The sequence below is a fragment of the Macrotis lagotis genome, chromosome 2, assembly GCF_037893015.1.
Source record: "Macrotis lagotis isolate mMagLag1 chromosome 2, bilby.v1.9.chrom.fasta, whole genome shotgun sequence".
Lineage (NCBI taxonomy): Eukaryota > Metazoa > Chordata > Mammalia > Peramelemorphia > Peramelidae > Macrotis > Macrotis lagotis.
This window is the reverse complement of record NC_133659.1, coordinates 157008243-157031557: the sequence shown is the minus strand read 5'-3', so window position 1 is coordinate 157031557 and position 23315 is coordinate 157008243. Positions and strand designations below refer to the sequence as shown.

Genomic DNA, 23315 nt, shown 5'->3' with positions numbered 1-23315 from the left:
TCAAATTAAGTAATCAGGGTTTTTTTTGGGGGGGGGGATATGAACAATTTATTTGGTTTTCATTCCCCTCATGGTTTAATATTACTCTGCCTCACCCAGAGAAGCTGAGAAAACCTCAAATCAGAGTGAATTCCACTGTGTCTGAAGATGGTCAATGCATTGTCTTCCTGACATGCTCTGTGAATGCTAGTGGAAATAATGTGACATATAGTTGGTCTCCCATGGGTCCAGATGCTACTGTATCCCACGGAGGATCTGTGATCCAAATCCCCTGGACACCATGTAATGCTGACTGGAACTATACATGCACAGCCAGGAATCCTGCAAGCAGTAGCAGCTCCCACATCACCACTTCTTGGGATCTCTGTTCAGGTAACTATCTCTTTCATTTGTCTTTTGCTGTCTCTCAATAATCCCTGAGTAGTTGCAAGGTTTTGCCTTTAGAACTATTCTCAAGAGACTTATGAGATCCTGATCCATAGTTTGAACCATGCCGGATGAAGTGCACAACCATCCAGACATGAATTCCAACTGTCCTCTGAGAAGAAGCCCTGTCACTGGAGGATTCGCTAGTTTCCTGTAAAGAACTCATGACTCTGACCCCAGAGTACAGTGTAAAAAGAAAACACAGATTTATTAAAAAGTCATTATAGCATGAAAGAAAGAAAGTGAGAGATGGTTAAGAGTTCTTTAAAGGCCACATGATTTGGGGCACAGCAGTTTAACCAAGCAGGTCAGCAGCTGATTAACTTGCATATTAGAAGTCATAGAGGTAAGGATAGTGAGAGAGAGAGAGAGAGAGAGAGAGAGAGAGAGAGAGAGAGAGAAATGCTCTAGTTTCTCCTTAAATACCTGTTATCTGTAGATGAAAGAAATCTGGAGTGAGAAAAAAATTGAATACTTTATTCATGAATCCTGCAGGATACATGTGCCTTACCTAGCATAAAGCACAAGGTGGGGTAATTACATCAGTATTTAGAAACTCTTTCCCCTCCCATCTGGATTTTCATAGGCTCTCGGAATTTGAGTTACACTCTAAGAGGTCCTCCCATCTCATGACATATCCCTAATATGATTCCCCCCACATCATATGATGCATGTTATGTTGATGAACCTCAATCGTCATGGTGGAGGGGGGGGGGATGTGGGATAATATTCAAGTACCTAATTTCACAAACTCAGTTGCATCAAGTCAAGATCTCTGGGTCACTCTTGACCAGTTAAGGACTAGCTACTTCTAATCTTAGGTTTTCCATCTCTAGAATGGGATTAGGAAAACTTTCCCAGTTTTGTGATTGACTGGGGCCATTCCCCTTTGTAATGGATTTCATAGGGAGCCTTCACCCTGTGAAGACCCTACATTCCTCACAATACACTTCTTCAGGATCCATGGGAGGAGTGATGTTTGGGAGTGGTCCAAGTCTGTATTGGAGAGTTTGTCTTTTGGGAATGGTCCAGGATTGTTGTAGGAGGTGTGGTTGTAGGATGAGCCCCTATTTGGTTTAATGTGACATCCTATCACATGTGTGTAATCTAGCATCTAACTTGACCCACTGATGAGCCTATGATCAGAGTCAAAGTAAAGTTCAAGGGCAGAAAAAGATTATAAAATTTATCTCTGATCATAATATTCCTTTATGCCCATAATTCCTTGCATCACTGTTCTCCCCTTTATTATTTCTGACTTCTCAAACAACTTTCCACATTTCAATAGATACAAAAGACTCTCTAGATCTCCTAGGTAATGATAGTGTGGGACTTCAGTTAAACTATGATCATGCATACACAAAACAGCTGAGAACAAGGAATAGGAGCAGTAAAGACTTCCAAGGAGTCAAAACAGAGATCTCAAAAGTCTATACACAAAATTCCAAAACACATTTTTTTACATATGGAAGATGCTTTACCATTTTTCAGAACCCATATCCTGGTACAGATTAGGTTAGGAAAAGCCAATCAAATAGATAAAGGAAAGAAGGAAGGAAGGAAGGAAGGAAGGAAGGAAGGAAGGAAGGAAGGAAGGAAGGAAGGAAGGAAGGAAGAAAAGGAAAAAGAGAAAAAAGATAGTTTGGGTAGGAGTGGGGTGTTGCTGAGGGTAGCAACAATAAATTATGGAAAAATTATGGAAAAAAAGATACCCGAACTCAAAATACATCTTGGGCTATTTACCAGAAGAACAAATAACCCATATATAACTACAGAACCCTGTGACTATCACAGCCGGTGAATGTATCCCTATATTAAAAACTGCACAGAAAGTGGTGTGTTTTCAAAATGATAATGTTAGAAGGAAATAAGGGAGGGTATGAACACTGAATTAAATTCTATTTATTAAATTTAGCTTAGAGAGGGAATAAGATACATTCCCACTTGGTTTTAAAAATCTATCCTACACTACAGGGAAAGTGAGGCAGGGGAAGGAAACAATAAAGGGAGGAAGGAACTGATAAAAGGAAAGGCAATGGTATAAGTGAAAATAAACTGAAAATTAAATTTTAAAAGAAAAGTTAAAGGAGAAAGGGAGTAAAACTTTGGTGAGGAAGAATAAGTGGAAAGGAAAGAGTGAAATATAAATGGGGAAAGATAGCATGGATAGAAATAAAGGATGAGTAATCTTAACTGTAAATATGAATGTAATGAATTATCCCATAAAACTGAAGCACATGGACTAGATTAAAAACCAAAATCCTACAATCCTACACACAGAGTAAAGGTAAAAGGATGGAGCAAAATATATTATGCTTCAAATGAAGTAAAAAAATCAGGGGTAGTGATCCTGATCTCAGATAAAGCAAAAGTGAAAATAGATCTTACTAAAAAGGATAAGGAAGGAAATTACATCTTCTTAAAAGGCACCATAAGTAATGAAGCTGTATCATTATTAAACATGTCTGCACCTAGTGGTATAGCATCCAAATTCCTAGAGGAAAAGCTGAGTGAATTACAAGGAGACATAGCCAGAAAAGGTTTAATAATGGGGGATCTCAACTTCCCTTTTTCAGAATTAGATAAATCTCACCACAAAATTAACAAGAAACAAGTAAGGAAAGTGAATGAAATCTTAGAAAACTTATATATCATAGACCTCTGGAGAAAAGTTAATGGGGATAGAAAAGAATTTACTTTTTTTTTTTCTCAGCAGTACATAGCACCTATACCAAAATTGACCATGTACTAGGGCATAAAATCCTTTAATCAAATGCAGAAAGGCAGAAATAATAAATGCATACTTCTCAGACCATGATGCAATAAAAATTATATATAATAAAGGGTCAGGGAAAGATAAGCCAAATACAAATTAGAAACTAAATAACTTAATCTCAAATCATGAGTGGATCAAACAGCAAATCATAGAAATAATCAATAATTATATCCAAGAAAATGATAATAAAGAGACATCATACCAAAATTTATAGGATGCAACCAAGACAATTTTGAGAGGAAACTTTATATCTCTAAATGCTTATATGGGGGGGGGGGGCAGAGACAAGATGGCAACAAGAGAGGATCCTCTCTTATGCACTCTGTCATAAATCTTATAAACTAAGGACTCTAACTAAATTTTCAAGAGACAGAACCCACAGAGAGACCCAGTGAGGCAGTTCTCCTACTGAAGGTAACCTGGAAAAGAGCAGAAAGGCTCTGCTCCCCAGGGTTGCAGGGGTGGCCCACCAGAGGGGTGGCCCACCAGAGCAAAAGAACTTCAGCCTCAAGGAGGCAGCCCCAGGGCACTGGGAGCTGCTGCTCACAGCGTGGAGGGGGGGATTTCTGACCTACACCCCGGGGAGTACCAGGCACAACTTGGAGGAACAGCGGGGGACCTCTGCCAGAGCGAGCACGTGAAGCCCAGCCCTCAGGGTACACAGCGAGAAGCATGGTCAAGGCAGTCCAGATCCAGGAAACAGAAGGAGGCGGAGCCAGTAAGCAGGAGTCCCATGACCCCATTGAACCTAGGGAGAGGAGTGGACAAAGACTACTGAGCTCTGCCCCTGGAATGGGATGCTGGGGTTCTGACCACATTCAGATCCTGATTGCAGTCTAGGCCCCCCCACAGAGCAGCAGCCCCCCCACACCTCAGCGCCATGGCAGGGGGTAGTGCTTATGGTCATTCACAGACCAGGAGGGAAGACAGAGCCTAACACAGTGAGATCCGTGTGGGAGTGTCCCAAAAGCTCAGGAAGCACCCCCAAAACAGGTTTAGGCTGGGAAAATGAGCAAGCAGAGAAAAAAAGAGGAACATCACTGAGAAATATTTTGCCTGTGAGACCAAGAAGGATCAAAACACTCAGTCTGAAGATGAGGAGGTACAAGCTCCTGCATCTAAAGACTTCAAGAAAAACAGAAATTGGGCTCAGGCTATGACAGAGCTCAAAAAAGACTTTGAAATTCAAATGAGGGAGTTAGAAGAAAAACTGTGAAAAGAAATGAGAGAGATGCAGGAAAAACATGAAAATGAAGTCAGCAGCTTAGTCAAGGAAATCAAAAAAAAAATGCTGAAGAAAATAGCATGCTAAAAACCAGCTTAGGTCAAATGGATAAAACAGTTCAAAAAGTTATTGAGGAGAAGAATGCTTTAAAAATCAAAATTGGCTAGATGGAAAAAGAGATAAGAAAGCTCTCTGAGGAAAAAATACTTCAGACAAAGAATAGAACTCAGGGAGATTGATAAATTTATGAGAAATAAGGACTCAATACTTCAAAACCAAAAGAATGAAAAATTAGAAGAAAATGTGAAACATCTAATTGAAAAAACAACTGATATGGAAAACAGATTTAGGAAAGATAATTTTAAAATTATTGGAATACCTGAAAGTCATGATCAGGAAAAGAGCCTTGACATACTTTCAAAGAATTACTACAGGAAAAATGCCCTGATATCCTAGAAGCAGAGGGCAAAATAGAAATGGAGAGAATCCACTGATCTCCCTGAGAAAGAGATCCCAAAAAACCAACTCCCAGGAATATTATAGCCAAGTTCCAGAACTCCCAAGTCAAAGAGAAAATATTACAAGCAGCCAGAAGGACACAATTCAAATATCATGGAGCTGCAGTCAGGATCACACAGGACTTAGCAGCAACTACATTAAAAGCTCATAGGGCTTGGAATATAATATTCTGGAAGGCAAAAGAGCTTAGAATGCAACTGAGAATCAACTACCCAGCAAAACTGAATGTCCTCTTCCAGGGGAAAAAAGATGGATTTTCAATGAACCAGGGGAATTTCAAATGTTCCTGTTGGAATGGCCAGAGCTGAACAGAAGGTTTGATTTTCAAATACAGGACTCAGGTGAAGAATAGAGATTGGAGGAGAAGGGGAAAATATGAGGGCCTTAATGATGATGAACTGCATGTATTCCTGCATAGAAAAATGACACTGATGATACTCATATGAACCTTCTCAGTTAACAGAGCAGGTAGAAGGAGATTTTATAGATGAAGCACAGGAAAAAGCTGAATTTGAAGATAAAATATGGTGTAAAAATGGAGGCAATAGAAAAAGGGAAATGTAAGGGGAGAAAGAAAAGGGAGAAGGGGAAATAGGCCAAGATATTTCATATAATAAGATTTTTCTTCATTACAATGAGCTATCAAATGATATGGAAGGGGGGAAGGCAAGGGGGAATGAGGGAATCTTCACTCTCATCAGAGGTGGCTAGTAGAGGAAACAGCATATATACTCTGAAGTAAGAAGGAGAGAGGGAGGGGGAAGGGGTAGGGATGTGAATGAAGGAGGAGGGAATGGACCATGGGGGTAAAGTGGTTAGATGTAACACATTTTCTTTTTTACTTCTTGCAAGGGTCTGGGATTGGATGGCTTGTCAGGGACCATAGGGCCAGGTGGATCCTGGGCCTAAGGGGTGGTATGGGGGCTCGGGGCCTCTTGGCCCCAGAGCCAGGGATCTGTCTGCTGCACCACTCAGCTACCCTACAGCAGAGTCAGAGTGAAAGGAAACAGAAAATATAGTACATGGTAGTGGAGAAATATGAAAGGAGGGAGTTGCAATCAGCAATGGCAATGGTGGAAAAATATGGAAGTAACTTTTGTGATGGACTTATCATAAAGAATATGATCCACCCGCAACAGAGTTGGTGGTGTTGGAACACAGACTGAAGCACATTTATTATTATTATTATTATTATTATTATTATTATTATTATTATTATTATTATTTGGGGGGGTGCAGGGCAAATGGGCCTGGGTGACCTGCCTGGGGCCGCATAGCAGGGTGATCGTTTGGTGTCTGAGGCCGGATTCGGACCTGGGTGCTCCTGGCTCAAGGGCCAGTGCTCTGTCCGCCACCTGGCCACCCCTACTATTATTACTATTTTATTTTATTTGGGGTCTTTTTTCTTTTTTTTGTTTTTACATGGCAGTGGGGTTGGGGTGGCTTGCATGTCACACTGCTGAGTGATTGTTGGGTGTACAGGGCCAGATGTGGGCTTGGGTGATCCTAGCTCCATCCACTGTGCCACACCTGTCCATACCTACAATTATTACTATTATTTTTTTAATTTTAATTTTAATTTTTTTCTCTCCCCTTTACTTTATCACTCAAGCAAGTCTATATATTTTTTGGGGAAGGGGTGTTTTGTTTACTCTTAAACAGGAATATTTTAGTAATGTATAAAAAATATTATTTGCACAAAATGAGAATAAATAAATATTAAAAAATAAAATAAAATAAAATTACCAACCTTAAATAAATACTTGTATGAATAAATAAAGAGGAGATCGATGAATTGGGTGTGCAACTAAAAAAACTAGAAAAATAACAAATTAAAGATCCCCAGAAAACCATTGATATAATAAATAAAATTGAGTTAGCTTTATGAAAAAGTCAATAAAATAGATAAAGTTTGGCTAATCTGATTTTAAAAAAGAAAGAAGATAACCAAATTACCAGTATCAAAAATGAAAAAGGTGAACCAATCACCAATGAGGAGGAAATTAAAGAGATTATTCAGAACTATTTTGCTGACAGTATGCCAATAAATTTGACAACCTGGATGAAATAGATGAATATTTACAAAAATATAAATTGCCAAGATTAACAGATGAGGGAATACTATATTTAAATAGTTTCATTTCAGAAAAAGAAATTGAAGAAACCATCAATAAACTCCCTAAGAAAAAATTTCCATGTCCAGATGGATTTGCAAGTGAATTCTACCAAATTTAAGAAATAATTAATTCCTATTCTACATAAACTATTTTTAAAAATAGTAGTTTTGCCAAATTCCTTTTATGACACCAATGTGGTATTGATACTTAAATTAGGAATAACCAAAAGAGACAAAGAAAATTTTAGAACAATCTTCCTAATGAACATTGATGCAAAAAATCTAAAACAAAATTTTAGCAATGAGATTACAGCAAGTTAATACTAGGATAATACACCATGATGAAGTAGGATTTATATCAGTTAGGCAGGGATAAGCACCTTATTTTCAATGTAACTAATATTTATTATGCACCTACTATTTGACAAGAACTGTGCTAAATGCTGAGGGTATAAATAAGTAAAGGAAATATAGCTCCCAAGGAGATTACAATCTAATTGGAGAAAGACAATGCACAAAAGGTGAGGGGAGTAGGGAAGTTGACAGGAAATAGCCGTGAAAAGAAAATAGATGCAAAGTAGAGTGAGAAGAAAGTCCAATTTCTGTCCTCTATAAAAGAAGGCTTTTGGAGGTATTTACTATTCCACTTTTCAACCCTCCAATCAGAGAAGAAAGGTCACTGAGGGAAGCTTTGTCCAGGTTTACATTAGCAACATGGTGTTGAGATTAGAATTGACGAATTTATTCTCATTTCAAACCAAACCAAGGTCAAAGAAAAGTATCAACGAAAGAGGAATAAAATAAGGATGGAGTAGTTCTTACTCTCTATGGGCCTGTGAGTATTCCCTGGAAATAGAAATAAAGGGGTAGAGTTATTGAGTTTGTGCCCATGAAGGGAATGAAGATGAAGGTGACTCATGGGAAAATGGAGCCTTCTAAGAATATTCAGGGATCTAGAGAGTCCTTGAAGGTCTAGACAAAGGGAGTTAATGTTTCAATTTCTGTTCTACTTCTATAGGAAAAAGAACCTCAGAAGAAAACTCGGCTCCCAGAATAGTGATTGCAACCTTGGGTGACCTGATCACTTTCCCACTGAATATTCCATCAGGAGTTGAAAGTGTTGTCTGGATTTCAAATACTTCTCTTATCAAGAAAAAACCAGAAAAAATGGGAAAGATGAATAGAGTCAATAGAGACAGACACTCTGCCCAGGATTTCTCTCTGCAGATTCCTAATGTGCAGATGAAGAACCAAGGACTCTATATAGCCCTCATATGCACCAATTCCTCCAGAGTTCTAACAACACACTGGTATTCCTTGCAAGTCTACAGTAAGTTTCAAGGACTGAGACTTTGATATTTAAGTGTTTTCTCTGTTATTTTCTCTCCCTGTCATCCTATCCCTCTCCCTTCCAGGAAGAATTATACATGAGTATATTACATTGTACTTCACACTGTTTCTTTTTTTAATTGAAATTTTATTTATTTTTCTAATTACATGCAATGGTACTTTTTCAACCATTTGCGAACTTATGTGTTCTACCTTTTGCTATCACCCTCCCTTCCCTCCTCCCTCCTCATGGAGGTGAACAATCTGATAAAAGTTGTATATGTACATTCAACTTCACACTATTTTTGTTGGACATTCACCAACGAACATCTTTCTTTACATGGTACTCTGGTTTGCCCCTGCCCAATTTTCTAATGTTTGTAGATGCTGCTTATCTATAGGAAATTCCAGACAACCCATTATATAATATATTATTCTTTATAAACAGTGTGGTTGCTCGTTGAGAATAAGAGTCTGACTTTAAGGGTAAGAGCAAACAGTTCTCAGAATACTTTCTTCCTAACTACCAGCATGATGTGAAGGGGGGGGAAATTGGATTCAGAGTCACTTATCTCCATCTGTAATATGAAGATTTTAGGACCAAATGATTTCAAAGGTCCCTTTTTTGTCTAAATCCTATAATAAAAACTTGTGAGCTAGCCAGTATGCAATAGTTACCAAACTCAAATAGAAACAGGGACTACCAACCCATAGATAAATAGTTCTGTAGGCTATAGTTTTAAATTTGATATTTAAATTTCTTCTTTTCTGTTTTATTGTATTTTCATTTATTTTGCTAAACAATTTCCAAAGATATTTTAATCTGGTTCAGGCCCCACTTGAGAATGTTGTTCCATATTTTTGACATTTCTGGTGTACATAGTATTAGACAGATGATAGATAGATAGATAGATAGATAGATAGATAGATAGATAGATAGACAGATAGACAGATAGATAGATGGATGTGGAAACTGAGACAAGAAATTTAAGTGACTTCAGTCACAAAATTTGTCAGTCTTAGAGTTGGGACTTAAATGCTAGTCTTTGGATCCCAGGTTCAGTGTGCTACAATAGGAACATACCACTCCTTGACTTCTTAAAGTTCATTATCAAGGAGAATTCCTTATAGAGTCAGTTCTACCTGCCCCTGAAAGCCTTCTCACCTATTGGGGGCTGGGGGTAGTGAGTGAGAGAGGTTCCCCACTAATTCTTCCTTTTTTTCTCCCTTTCCCAAAATTTGGGAAGGGTAAACTGGACTGAGGTAGCAATGTTTAGCTGAGAATTAGAGCTTCAAGAGTTCTCAGGAACCATCTAGTCCAACTTCCTCATTTTACAGATATATCTGCATGTAAAGAAGACAGGATTCTCTCTCAGCTCTGCCACTTACAAGTCTTTCCCATGTGCCCTCTGGTCCCCAGCTTCCTCATCAATAAAATGTGACTAGAGGATCTCTCTTCCAGACATGTTTTTGACACATATAAAAACAAATTTTGAAGATAAGTATTCATTATTTGGTAAAAATTGTTGGAAAAATTGGAAAGCAGTCCAGAAGAAATTCAGCATAGACCAATTATCTTACATTTTTTACCAAGAAATTCAATTTTGGGGAGCGGCTAGGTGGTGCAGTGGATAGAGCACCAGCCCTGGAGTCAGAAGAACCTGAGTTCAAATGCAGCCTCAGACACTTAATAAGTACCTAGCTGTGTGACCTTGGGCAAGCCACTTAATCCCATTGCCTTGCAAAAACTTTAAAGAAAAAAAGAAAGAAAGAAAGAAAAGAAATTTAATTTTTTTATAAAAAAATTTGTGAAAGAAAAAGTCGCATTGTGGAGTAGGTAGCCAAGGAAGTGATGAAGGGAGATGAGAAGACTGGGAATCTTGCTTAGCTTTTAGTCCCATTTATTTATTTTTTTTTAATCTGGCTTTACAGAAAGGGATTTTTCTTCTCAAAGGAGAATTTTGCCTGATTGTTCAATTCATTTTTTCTTTTTAAAAACAAAACAAAACCTAACAGTTGCTCTTCTTTATATAGGGTCAAAAAGTGGCAGGATGAAATGAAATATTCAGTTATTTTACATGTTGATGTGTTTTGCTAGACCATACACGTTCATATGGAGGATTTTATTATGTTCCTTTCATTTTTATTTGGTCAGTTTGGGAGGAGAACTAGAACATAGAAAACAAGTCAAGTTTTTTTTGTTTGTTTTTAATGAAGGCATTGGAAAAAGATGACTTTTGAGATCCCTCTCCACTCCTAAGGCAACCCACTCTACATTGCTTGGCTGGGTCTGGATTTGAACTTGAGTTTTTTGACTCCAGATCCAGGACTCTGTCCATGGCACTACTTAGCTGCAGTTCCATGTTTAATTCTCTTTTGTGTTCTCCTATATATGAGTTATCCCAAGAACCTTAGTTCAGAGTTCATTGACCTCTAATAATATCTAGAAACGTCTGTTTTATGTTATTTATTAAGAAGAAGCTAAGTGGACAGGAGATCTGGAGTGTTGGTCCCAGAATCAAAAAGATAAGTTCAAATTCATTCTCAGATACTTAACTAGCTTAAACCTGCACTCAGATCTTTTAGCACCCTCTAAAAATGACATCATAATCATCAGTAATAGTAGTAACAGCAGCCTCAGCAGCAGTAGTAGTAGTAGTAGTAGTGTAGTAGTTGCAGTAGTAGTAGAGGAGGAGGAGGAGGAGTAACAGTATGCTGGAAGTCCCTGAGTAGAGGATAAATGGTCACTTTTTACAACAAGTGGCTACAATATTCTTGAACAAGTTCAGGGAGGATTAGATAATTTTTGAAGTTACTTCTATGGTTACATAACTTTGATGGGGAAAATAGAAAACTGCACCATGACAAGACTTCTTTTAAAAAAATAAAAGGATTTTCAAGATGTCTGGGTAAGAATTTCTGAGACATTGATGTTGAGGAAAGAAACAGAACAGGAAATTTGCCCCCCCTCATGAGTTTATGTCGTTTTCTTTCACACAGAACAGTTAAAGAAAATTAAAGGTACAATGAGTTCGAGAACCAATGAAAACCATACCTGTACCATCACAATGACCTGCCAGCTTCAGGGTGACAATTATGGTGACAATGTAACATACATTTGGACACTCCTAAGGGAAAGAATTATGTCCCATGAAGGGTCTATCCTCAGTGTCTCTTTGAGCCCTGGGGTCAAGAAAGTAAACTATACTTGTACAATCAGGAATCCTGTCAGCAACAGTACTTACTCCTTTCCTGCTTGGCAGCTCTGTCCAGGTAATTCTCTCTACCTCCTTACTCTGCTGTGGTCTCTCTCCCACTCCCACTCCCAACTATTATAGCCTCCTTAAATGTTCCCATGGACCATGGAGTGGAACTGAAAGTTATTTAGGAATTCACTGAGCAGCATAGGATATAGAATGTGGAAAGAGAAATGAATATTGTAGAAGAGGTGGCATTTTATAAGATTTGGATTCAATTTTCTGACTCTACTCCTTACTAGTTAGATGATCTTGATTAAATCAATCCATTCTGGGTTTGTTTTCCTCATATGTGAAATGAGGCAGTTAAAATAAATCATAAATCTTTTTTTTTGCAAGGTAATAGGGTTGTGTGACTTGACCAAGGACACACAGCTAGGTAATTATTAAATGTCTTAGACCGTATTTGAACTCAGGTACTCCTGACTCCAGGGCTGGTGCTCTATCCACTGTACCACCTAGCTGCCCCCATAACTCTTTTCTGTGCATTATAGACCCCTTTGATGAAGCCTACAGAACCCTTTCTCAGTGTTTTTAAATGTATAAAGCAAAATATAGAAGATTAAAATGTCATAAAATAATAAAACACATTAAAAAATTAAATTGAAATATAATTCTTGTCTCAAGGCTCTGGTAGAGAATACTCTATTGCTAGACATAAAGGCTCTTCCTATATGGAAGGTAACTTAGAGTTAACAAGAGGTGAGAGCTCCAGTCTTCTGCAGTCTCAAGTTCCCTTTAGAGAATTATAAAGTGGAAACTTTTTGTTGTTATTGAGTGAATTAGCTTCCATTGAGAGAGAGAAGATTCAGATTTCTGAACTGGGAAGACATGAGAGGAACTGGATGTATCCATCATGTCCTATTTCTAGGTTGTTACTTTAGAGATTTCAAAGAGTATTTCCTTGGGTAAGATCAAGGATATTATTAATTGATCTGATGTACCTCATTCCAAATGGGAGAACTTCATTCTGTTTTGTCAGGTATATAAATAATATACCTAAATTTATTTTTCTGATGTCTGTTTTGCTATGATTTGGATAAATGAGTTTCTTTGCCATTGGTAATGTGTGTCAAAGTGGAGCTAGTAATAGGTGAGAAAGAGGCAAGATTTATAAAGAGAGCTTAGGATTCCCCTTTCCTTCAAAATATCAAAGTATTCAAAAGTTAGATGAAAGGAAATCATATATCCTAGTTAATTCATATTTATGGAACCAGACAAATATACTTCTAGTTTGGTATTTCCTCTCTCTGAGGAGAGCAGAATGGTGGCTTCTCCCAAAATCCAGTTTCTTTTCTTGACAATAATGTAAGTCTCCCTTTGGAAAAAGGATATGAGTAAAGAAGGTAGAGATGTCTATTCTGCTTCCCATTGAGTCATATAGGGATAACCCTCCTTATCACTCAAGTTCCAGATCAAGAACCCTTAGACTAATTGATTGCCAAAGTACAATCAATCTCAAAGTACAATCCATCTCTTAAGAGCAGAATCTATAGCAGGAGTAATGGGGATGAGAAGAATAGATTATAATTTTTTTAAGGCCATGGGGTTAAGTGACTTGCCCAATGATAGATTATAAATTGAAGATGAGAGAAAAATCTGTGACTATTGTCAAAAAGAGGTCCTGATAGAGTCCTACCCTAAAAAAAAAAACCCTGAGTTTGGATGAGATGGTCAGAGTACAGGGAGCTGAAATACTCTGACTCTGAGAACAGTCTAGAATGTCCCCAAAACCATTTATTTCACTTTCTTTTTCAAGAGTCTGAGAAAAACAGAAAGGCCTGCTTCTTGCTGCTTGGGCTTCTTGGATTGGCAGTGCCCTGCTGGTATGTTTGGAAAAAGAAAAGACAAGGTAAGTGTAAAGGATAACAAAATATATATTTCTTCCTTTATAATCCTGTGCCTATTTGTCTTGGAATATCTTTATCTCTATAAAATATCTTAAGATTTCAGAATTATTTTCCCCTCTCACATTCTTTACTTTCTCCTTGTCCTGAGACCTCCTTTCCTATTTGTCCTAGGAAAGAGACAAGGAATGGAGGAAACAGTTTCAATTCTCTGACCTTCCCTTGGGATAGTTCCAGTTTCTGATCTATCCCCCACCTCTGTTTTCTAATCACCACTCTGTTCCAGGAAGACCAGGTCTTCTCATTCATCCTGGGCCCTATTTCTCATCTCCTTTTTTATAATTCCTTGCTTGTCTGCTTCACTATTAGAAAATTCTGGAGAGTTAAGGGAAAACTCCACTCTATAATTCATTTGGTTAAACATCAACTTTATTTTCCCAGGACACTATCCAGATTGTTGCTCTAGTCAAAACCAGAAGCAGACCACTGAAGAGTTACCAGGTAATGACACTAATTGGAAGGGCAGGGTGGTTGGTGTATCAGGGAAAGGTTTGTAGGAGGTGGAAGAGGAAGAACAAGAATTTATTAAGCACCTAACATTATGTTAGACATAAATAATATCGCATTTAATGCTCACAACAGCCCCAGGAGTGGGTACCCCATTTTACAAATTAGCAAACTAAGACAAAGGTTAAGTGATTTATTTAGGCTTACACAGTTAGCAATTGTCTGGGTCTAGATTTGAATTCAAATCTTCCTGCCTCCAAGCTCAGGGCTCTATTCACTATACTATCTAATTGCCATGGATATGGACCTTCTAGGGAAAGTTATTTGGAATCTTAGGGTTATGATATGGCTGGGCATTATAAGATGTAAATAGTACCATGGGAGAGAACTGTGACTTGTAATAATCTATTCTCTGAAGGATCTACAATACTCCCTTATAGGACTACCTACTGGCCCCTCACAACTTCTTTGTTGGAAAACTCAACAAATATTTACAAAGTTCTTATTATATACAATTCATTGTGCTAAGTGTTAGGGATTTTAAAAGAGAAATTAAATAGTTTCTTAGCTCAAGATACATTTCACTGGGGAGACACAACATGTAATATAAAGTATAATAAAATCATTTGAGGAGGGAGGAAAAAGATAATTGGAAAGATCATATTCATAGATAGATTTGGGTGTGTCCATGAACCTGAATGGGAAATAAAATTGGTTTCCTTTGTGATTTTGTAGATTTTATCTTATGCATTTTAAAATGACCATCTGAGTTCAGGTCCATAGGCTTCATCAAACTTCAAAAAGTGATTAATAATCCCTGACCTGAATAAAACACACTCCTTAAGTGTGGGACTTGGAAACACTGGGCAGTTTCCTGGAGCTAAGTCTTGAAGGAAGATACAGGGATGGGTTGGTAAATGTTTAATAACTGCTGGGGATAGGGTAACATCCTACACAGCACACTTTAAAGTTTAATCTGAATTACTAATGCTCTCTCCATTACTTTAAATCAACACAACTTAAAATAAACCAAGCTCTCAATTTGTAGCATTTGCAAATTTCCAAAGTATGATTGTTCACACATAAAATTTAACAATTGATTTCTCTTGGGCCAATTTAAGTTAGCTCTGGTAAACCACAAAAGAAAGGAAATGATCCCAAGAGGTGGAAGTGAGAAGACACTAAATTCTAAACATAGGATACAGCATGAATAGAAATCTGAGAGTGAACAATAAATAGAACACAATCCAATTTTATTGGAATGGAGATTACATTACACAGAGTAATATAATGAGTTAAAACTGAAAGATAAGATTTATAAGTAATTAATAATTAATGTATTAATTAGGCTAGCTAAAAATTGATGGTCAGTGGTTTTTCTTGGTAACCAAAGATAAACTCATGGAATCATTGAATGTCTTAAATAATTTTGTCTATTGGTGGATACTTAATGAACAAGCAAACTAGGAGCTTTCCACTCTTTCTGCTGAATATGTGGCTTGATGATGAAACTTGGCCACTTCCAATATCCGGACAGGAGAATTCATTCCATTTCATTCAGATCATTCTGACTCTTTTTCTCCTTCATGAGCTGGATCATCCTAATGTCTGATGAAGGAGTACAAGGAAAGGGATTCATTTCCATGGGATAAGAACTTGCCTAGCTGGATTTTATTTACACACGAAACAGAAGTTAGGTGAAACACCCAAGATTGAAAAGTAATTTCCTTAAGGAATAAGATAATCTCAATCAGTCATGACTTTCAGAGACTGACTTTTTTATGGTGACTGGGCCTTAAATGATGAAATAAAGGAGAAAAATCTGGAACTCATCAATGATTTGTTTTTAATATAATAATAAAATAATTTCTCTCAACATTATGATATAAGTAAAGTGTAAATCATAAATCTAGAAATAAAAGGGACCTCTGAAGTGATCTAATCAAATTCCCCCAACTTTATTTTTAAAGTTTTATTGATGAATTTTGTTTTTACATTACATTTACAGACTACTCTCACTTCCTGAAAAGTCTCTTGTAACAGTTAAATAAAACTGATGATACAGTGACCGCATGTGAAAATGCAAGCAACATTTCAAGTATTAAAGTTCCCTGCCCCTATACTTCCTTTAAAAAAAAAAACTCAGAAATCTATTTTCTTTCCTTCATGTCCCTTTGCCCCACTGAAAAAGAGAAAGAAAAGAAAAAGAAATTCCTTGTAACAAATACACAGTTGAAGCCGGGAAGAAATGGGCTTCAAGGAGGGGGAGACTTGAGGATTGATGTGGATTCATTTTGTGAAGAACTTACCAGTTTCTGACTCCCCAAAAGCAGGCTCTTCCAAAGGAGGATGAGCAACAGGAGATAAATAGTAAAGAAGGGTAATAGAAGTGAGTAATGGTGCTTTCCCAAGCAAACTACACTCCAAAGGCAGGGGAGCAACTCATCTGAATTTTTAAGGAGACAAAGGTGAGAGCAGGTAGCTCAAAGAGCAGAGATGAGGTTTCCAAAAACATGTTATAAAAGAGTTTTTTTAACATTCATCCATATGCCTATGCATATTTCTAAGTTAAAAAATTTCCTTCCACCCTCTCTTCCCACTCCCCCTTTCCTCATTGGGAAACAGTCAGGTTAATATTGTACTTACACATTTGTGTTAAGCGTGTTTACAGGTTAGTAATTTTTGGTATGAGGAATTAGGGTTAAGGGAAAGAAACACATAAGAGATATTTTTTTAAAAAAGTGAATGTAGTGTTCCTCAGATTCTGAAGGATTTTGTTTTGTTTGTTTTTCTTCCTCTTGGATGGGAGTAATATTGTCCATAGCCAGTCTAATAGGGTTGTCCTAGCTCTCAACTCCTGAGAGCAGCTGCATCCATCAGGGTTGATCATCTCACAATGTTGTTGTTAATGTGTACATCATTCTCTTCATTCTGCTCCCTTCTCTCAGCATCAGATCCTGTAATTCCTTCCATGCTTCTCTAGAGTCCAACCATTTATGGTTTCTTATAGTACAATAGCATTCCATAATATTCATCTACCCACAATTTATTTAACCATTCCCTAATTGATGGGCTTCCCCTCAATTTCCAATTCTTTGCAACTACAAAAAGAACTGCTATGAATAGTTTGGAACACTACATCACCTAGCTGCCGCATTAAAATGTTTGTCCTTCATTTCCTAAGAAGACCACAACAGAGAAGTGATGCCATGACAAGCACATGAAGTGGATTGGAGTGAAGGAGTGCTATGCTAAATCACCAGCCTCTCTTTCTCCTCAGAGCCATATAAGTCCAGTGGCTAGATATGGATCAGGATGACTTGAAGATGGCCCTGGATGGGGAGCAATTAAGATTAAGTGACTTGTCCAAGGTCACACAGCTAGTTAAAATCAAGTGTCTGAGGTCAGATTCGAACTCCCATCCTCTTGAATCCAAGGCCTGTGCTCTTATCCACTATGCCACCTGGTTGCCCTTTTTCATACATTTTAAAACAACAATTTGAGAAGGAATCAATAAGTTTCACCAGACTTCAAAAGGACTCCATAACATACACCAAAAAGTTAACAATCCTCAGATAAAAGTCTCCTTTAATGTAAGAATCAGAAATTGCTGGACAGCTTCAAAGCAACAAAGTTCGATGAGACCTTAACAAGGAGTTCTTATATCATGGTGTTAGTCAGAGACAACTAGAACATAGTGGAAAGAACAAATACCCCCTTGCCTCCAGCACTCTGATTTAGGGTGAGATCCTCATTAATAGCCCTTAAGCTTAACAGGATGTCACTGATACCCATAATACTTTCTAAATAGAAGAGAAATAGTCTCTGGAGGAGGTAGTTCTCTAGACATCTGAATATCCAAATTACAGACCAGAGTGTGGGGAGAACAATATCTTCCAAAACCAAAACCACTTCCCTGATTGTATTAATGGTACCATCATCTCCCAAGCTGAAAACCTAAGGGTCATCTTTGGCTTCTTACTCTCCCTTGTACTCCACATCCAATAAGTCATAAGTCCTATCAGTTCTATTTTCTCCATATCTCTCTTATTCATTGCCTCCCCTCAGGTCCAACAAACATCTCACTATCTCCTTTGGACGATTGCATTGCGCTCCTAACCAGTTTCTCCAGTTGCAGCTTTGTTCTACTCAGAGTAATCTTCCTAAAGCAAAAATTGGCTCAATGCAGTTCCCTTTTAAACACCTTTCATGGACACTATGTAAATCACAATAACTTCATAAATGAAAATTATTGTTATTGTTGCTGCTGCTCTTGTTGTTAAGAGACAGCTTATTAAGAGAGAAAGCTGACCTCAAAGTCAATTTGGATTGAAGTCCCATTGCTGATACATAACTGACTATATGATCTGGGAAAGTCATTTAATCTCTCAATATTCTAGCCAACTCTCTAATGCTTTTTTATATATTGCAGAGAACATATTCATCTGCATTGGTAGAGAGTGTTTTCTGCCTACCAAATAAAGTTCAAATTCCTTAGTTTGTCATTCAAGATTCTCTCCCATTTATCTGCTACTTACTTGTCTAGTCTAAAAACACTCTCCTATGCTCACCTTTAGTCTCAAAAAATCAACCTCATGGTTTTCTAAACATATCCCATACATTTTGGCTTATATTCATGTACTTAACAATATCCAGAATACTCTCCCTTCCTTTTCCTATCTTTGGAATAATCCTCATCCTTTTGCTATAGCCTGAAAATTATCTCTCCCCTCCCTCATACCCCTCCTCCACTCCCTGAGAAGGCAAGCAATGTAATAAAAATTATACAAGTAAAGTCATGTAAAACATACTTCCATATTAGTCATGTAACAAAAAGAAAGCAAGAAACATAAATGAAACAAGTACACATAATTATACATTTAGAGTTCCTCTATTTTCTCTCTCTTTGAAGAAAGATGACATTTTTCATCATGAGTCATTTAGAATTGTCTTGGTTCAGTGTCTTGTTTAGAGTAGCTAACCCTTTCACGATTGATCATGGTTACAATATTACTGCTTGTGCACAATGTTCTCCTGGTTCTGCTCACTTCATTTTATACTTTAAATCACATAATTCTTTCTCTGTTTTTCTGAAACCATCCTATTTATCATTTCTTAAAGCATAATAGTATCCCATCACCATTTCTCAATTGATGGGAACAAATCAATTCCCAATACTTTGCACCATGCCTTTTCTTTCTATTACTTCCTAGTAGTGGTATTATGGGGGTCAAAGGATATGCAAGGTTGTTAGCCTTTTGGGTGTGTCTCCAGAATACTTGGAACACTTCACAACACCAATAGTGCATTATTTTTCACATCTCCTCCAGTATTTATTGATTTCCTTTTCTATCATATTAGTCAAAATAGGTATTAGGTGATACAGGACCACTTCCAGTCATCTTGGTCTTTAGCTTGTCACAGGACCCAGATGTCTCTGGAGGAAAGAGTGAGGCTGGTGACTTTGTACAATCCACCCTCACTTAAATCCAATTCACTTGCATGTCATAACATCATCTTCCTGATGTCATAGTCATCTTCGAGCGAGAAAGAAAATCATATATACCTAAACATATCCATAAATTACCTCATCTTCCTGGCCCTTTAAAAGTTCATTCATTCCTCACTTGAGTTGCTTGTCTTCCTTTGGAAGGCAGCCTGCTCTGGGGGAGCATGATCCCACCAAATAACCTCTCACACCGCCATGCCCTTCTTTACCATTTATCCCCTGAATGCTTGTTTTTCTTTGAGAATGCAGCCCACTCTGGGGAAGCATGATTCCCCAAATGCCTTTCTCATCATCCCCCAACAACAATACACAAATAAACCTCTTAGTTCCTAAAATTTTTTTTCTGATCAGAATTGGTCTTTTACATGAATTCTTTCATGATCTGCCCAAACCTTTAGCCAGTTACATTTTCCCCCTGCATCACTTCTTCAATGCTTCCATCCTTTTATCCTTACTTACTTCCCTCTTTCCCTCCTTCTTCCCTCTTTACTTCCCCCTCCTCCTCTCCCCCTGTTCCCATAGGGAATCATATTCTTACCTGTAGGTGTTGTGCCCAAAAGAAAATAAATTTTGATTGCTGAAATCTTAAGAGATATCTTGGGGTTTATAGATCACAATTCTTTTTTAAACACCATACTTTAAACCCATATCACTCTGGCTCTCACTAATTGGCCAATAGATCCCAGCCCTAGTCTCAATTGGTCATTGTTTAGGCTATGATGTCTCAGTGAGTGTAAATAGCAATTGTTTCTGCTTTGGTCAAAACTCTGATGATCTTCTCCTCCCCAATTGATTTTTTTTTTTTTTAGCTAGGTAAAAGAAGCCATTTTTTGCCTCATTTCTTACCTAATCTTAAATACTGAATGGTCATTGCCTCATTCAAATTAAGACCTGGGGGCAGCTAGGGGGCTCAGTGGATAGAGCACCAGCCCTGGAGTCAGAGCTGTACCTGAGTTCAAATCCAGCCTCAGACCCATAATAATTACCTAGCTATGTAGCCCTGGGCAAACCACTTAACCCCATTACCTTGCAAAAAAAAAAAAAAAAATTAAGACCTGGAAAAATCTTAGTTAAAAAGGCCAACGTCTCCCACTGCATCCAGGGTCATCTCCACTCATCCTGATCTGTATTTTTGCCAACAGACCCAGATGACTCTGGAAGAGTGAGTTATCCCTCACTTAAATCCAATTCAATTGCAAGTCACTGATATCATGTCTTCTTCAAGAATAAAAATGGTATCTTAGAGTCGTTTTCATTTGCATTTCTCTAATCAATAGTAATCTATTGTTTGGGGTTTTTTTTTGCAGGGCAATGAGGTTAAGTGACTTACCCAAGGTCACACAGCTAGGCAACTATTAAGTGTCTGAGGCTGGATTTGAAGTCAGTTCCTCCTGACTCCAGGACTGGTGCTCTATCCACTATGACACCTAGCCACCCCTAATCAATAGTGATTTAATGCATTTTTTCATGCTATTATGATAGCTCTGATTTCTTTTAAAAACTGAAAACTATCCTTTGATCATTTATCAATTGAAGAATGGCTCTATTTTAAATTTGACTCATTTTTTTATGTATGTGAGAAATGAGGTCTTTAACAGAAAAAGTAAATGCAATTTTTCCCAAGTTTATTACTTTTCTTCAAATTTTTGATGCATCAATTTTGTTTCCAGAAATTCTTTCTAATTTAATGTAATCAGAATTATCTGTTTTATTTTCCATGATACTCTCTATCTCTTGTGTGATCACAAACTCTTCCCTTATTTATAAATCTGACAGACACACTTTACTAGGTCCCCTAATTTACTTTTGATATCACCCTTTATGCCAATTTTACCTATTTTAACCCTATTTGGGCATGAGATGTTGGTCTATGTTTAGTTTCTACCACTCCACTTTCCAGTTTTTCCAACAATTTTGTCACATAGTAAGTTCTTTCACTCAAGATTAGATCTTGGGGTTTATCAAACAGTGATTACCCAGGTCTTTTACTATTATTGTGTATTGTGTACCTAATCTAATTCACTGATCCACTATTGTATTTATTAACAGTACAAGATTGTTTTGATGATTACCACTTTGTAATATAGTTTGAAATCTGGTACTGTTATGGTTTCTTCTTTCAAATTTTTTTCCTTGATTCTTTTGACCTTTTGTTGTTCTGGATGTCTGCAGAACTTTCATATCACTTAATACTTTCTGTAGGGCTTTTCTCACATCCTGCCTTGTGTTATAGTTTGTAATGCAGTTATGTATGATGAAAATGTGGATTCCTAAGTGTTGAAACATGTGCAAACCTCTACTACACTTTAAATTCTCAGATTACTTTGATCTTTGTTTCTTCCTCATCAGTTCAACAAAATGCCTTTAACATTATTTGTGCTCTATCAATGTTTGGTAAATGAAAGCAAGCATGTATTTCTGCCTGAATAAACACCTAAAAGGAAAGAAAGAGCCTTGGAACTGGAGTCAGGAAGATTTGAGTTCAAATATGGCTTCAGGCACTTATTAGTTATGTGACTCTAATCAAATCCTTCTTAGTTTCCTCAATTGTAAAATAGAACTAATAAGAGCACTTATCTTTTGTGGATCAAATGAAATATTTGCAAAGCACTTAACACAACTCCTAGCACATTGTTGTTATTAAATCACTGCAATCATGTCTAACACTTTATGATCCAATTTTTTTCTTGCCAAAAATACTAGAGTTTTACCAGCTTATTTTATGGACAAGAAACTGAAGCAAACAAGGTTAAGTGACCAGTGTCTGAGGTCAGATTTGGACTCAGGCACAAGTCTTCCTGACCTTGAGCCTGGCATTCCATCCACTGGGCCATCTAGCTGCCCAACCTGCCATATAGTAGGTAGGCACTTAATAAATGTTTGTTCCTTTCCTTACTTCTACGGTAACTAAAGAGTACAAGAAGTTAGAAATTGTCCCTCAAGAGAGTTCCAAGAAAGAAGGCAGTCTGGACAATGATACAACCTCAGAAGACAACATGGTACTCAAGTCTATTTGCAAAAGAACTATGAGACATGATCCTATCAGAAATGAAGGTGATATGTATGACTCTGACTATGATGGGGAAGAAATATATGACCCTGACACCCCAGAAGAAATATCTTATGTAGAAGTCAACCAGGTGAGTCTTTATCATCTTTCTCCCACTATCAGGATCTGTCTCTTGTATCAGTAGTATTCATACTGGTCCACATAGGATAGAATGGACAAAGATCAGAGAGGTTTGAGAATTTTTTTTGAACTCAATCAATGATTCAACTAAAAATCTTTTATGAAGTCTCTTTTATTTGCCAAGCATTGTCCAGGTGCTGAGGATACAAAGAAAAAAGCAAAATAGCCCTTGCCCTTAAGGAGCTTATATTCTTTTAGAAGAAATATTGTGTACACATTTAAATAAATACAAAATATAAAAATGAGATAAATGCAAAGTAGCTTTATAGTAGAAGAAACTGGCATTGGCAGCTGGCGAGATCAGCACAGGCTTTCCAAAAGAAGTGGTCCTTGAGCCGAACTTGAAAGGGGGCTAACTAGTGATTCCATTAGGAGAGAGTGTGTTCCAGGTATGGGAGAAAGGCTATACAAACATTCAGAGATGGAATTGAGTATCTTCCCTTCTCTAAAAAAGTCAGATGGTCATTTGGAAGCCAGCAGACAATCATGCCTCTGTAGACATTCAATGAGGAATTCTGTAGAAACAATGAGGTATCTCGTAGGAGTTAATCACAAGACTAGTGGGCAGCTGAAGCATTGACATAAGTAGACTGATGAATCTCTGTTTTAGTAAC

General features: G+C 37.4%; 2 protein-coding genes across 3 annotated transcripts in view; one reads left to right on the top strand and one right to left on the bottom strand.

Annotated features, from left to right (window-relative positions):
* Positions 1–23315, top strand: part of LOC141513339 (T-lymphocyte surface antigen Ly-9-like) — a 38322-nt gene that overhangs the window by 8353 nt on the left and 6654 nt on the right. The window contains exons 3-8 of one of the 2 annotated variants that reach the window (XM_074223053.1): positions 100–372; positions 8081–8392; positions 11392–11664; positions 13408–13500; positions 13937–13996; positions 22425–22651. In XM_074223053.1, the coding sequence (XP_074079154.1) occupies positions 100–372; positions 8081–8392; positions 11392–11664; positions 13408–13500; positions 13937–13996; positions 22425–22651 (1238 nt within the window). The remainder of the gene's footprint in view (positions 1–99; positions 373–8080; positions 8393–11391; positions 11665–13407; positions 13501–13936; positions 13997–22424; positions 22652–23315) is intronic. The other variant, XM_074223055.1, reaches the window with a different exon arrangement.
* CD244 (CD244 molecule) overlaps positions 22332–23315 on the bottom strand; it is a 78753-nt gene continuing 77769 nt past the window's right edge. Inside the window, exon 11 of the transcript XR_012475768.1 lies at positions 22332–23216. The gene's annotated coding sequence lies outside the window, so the exon portion shown is untranslated. The remainder of the gene's footprint in view (positions 23217–23315) is intronic.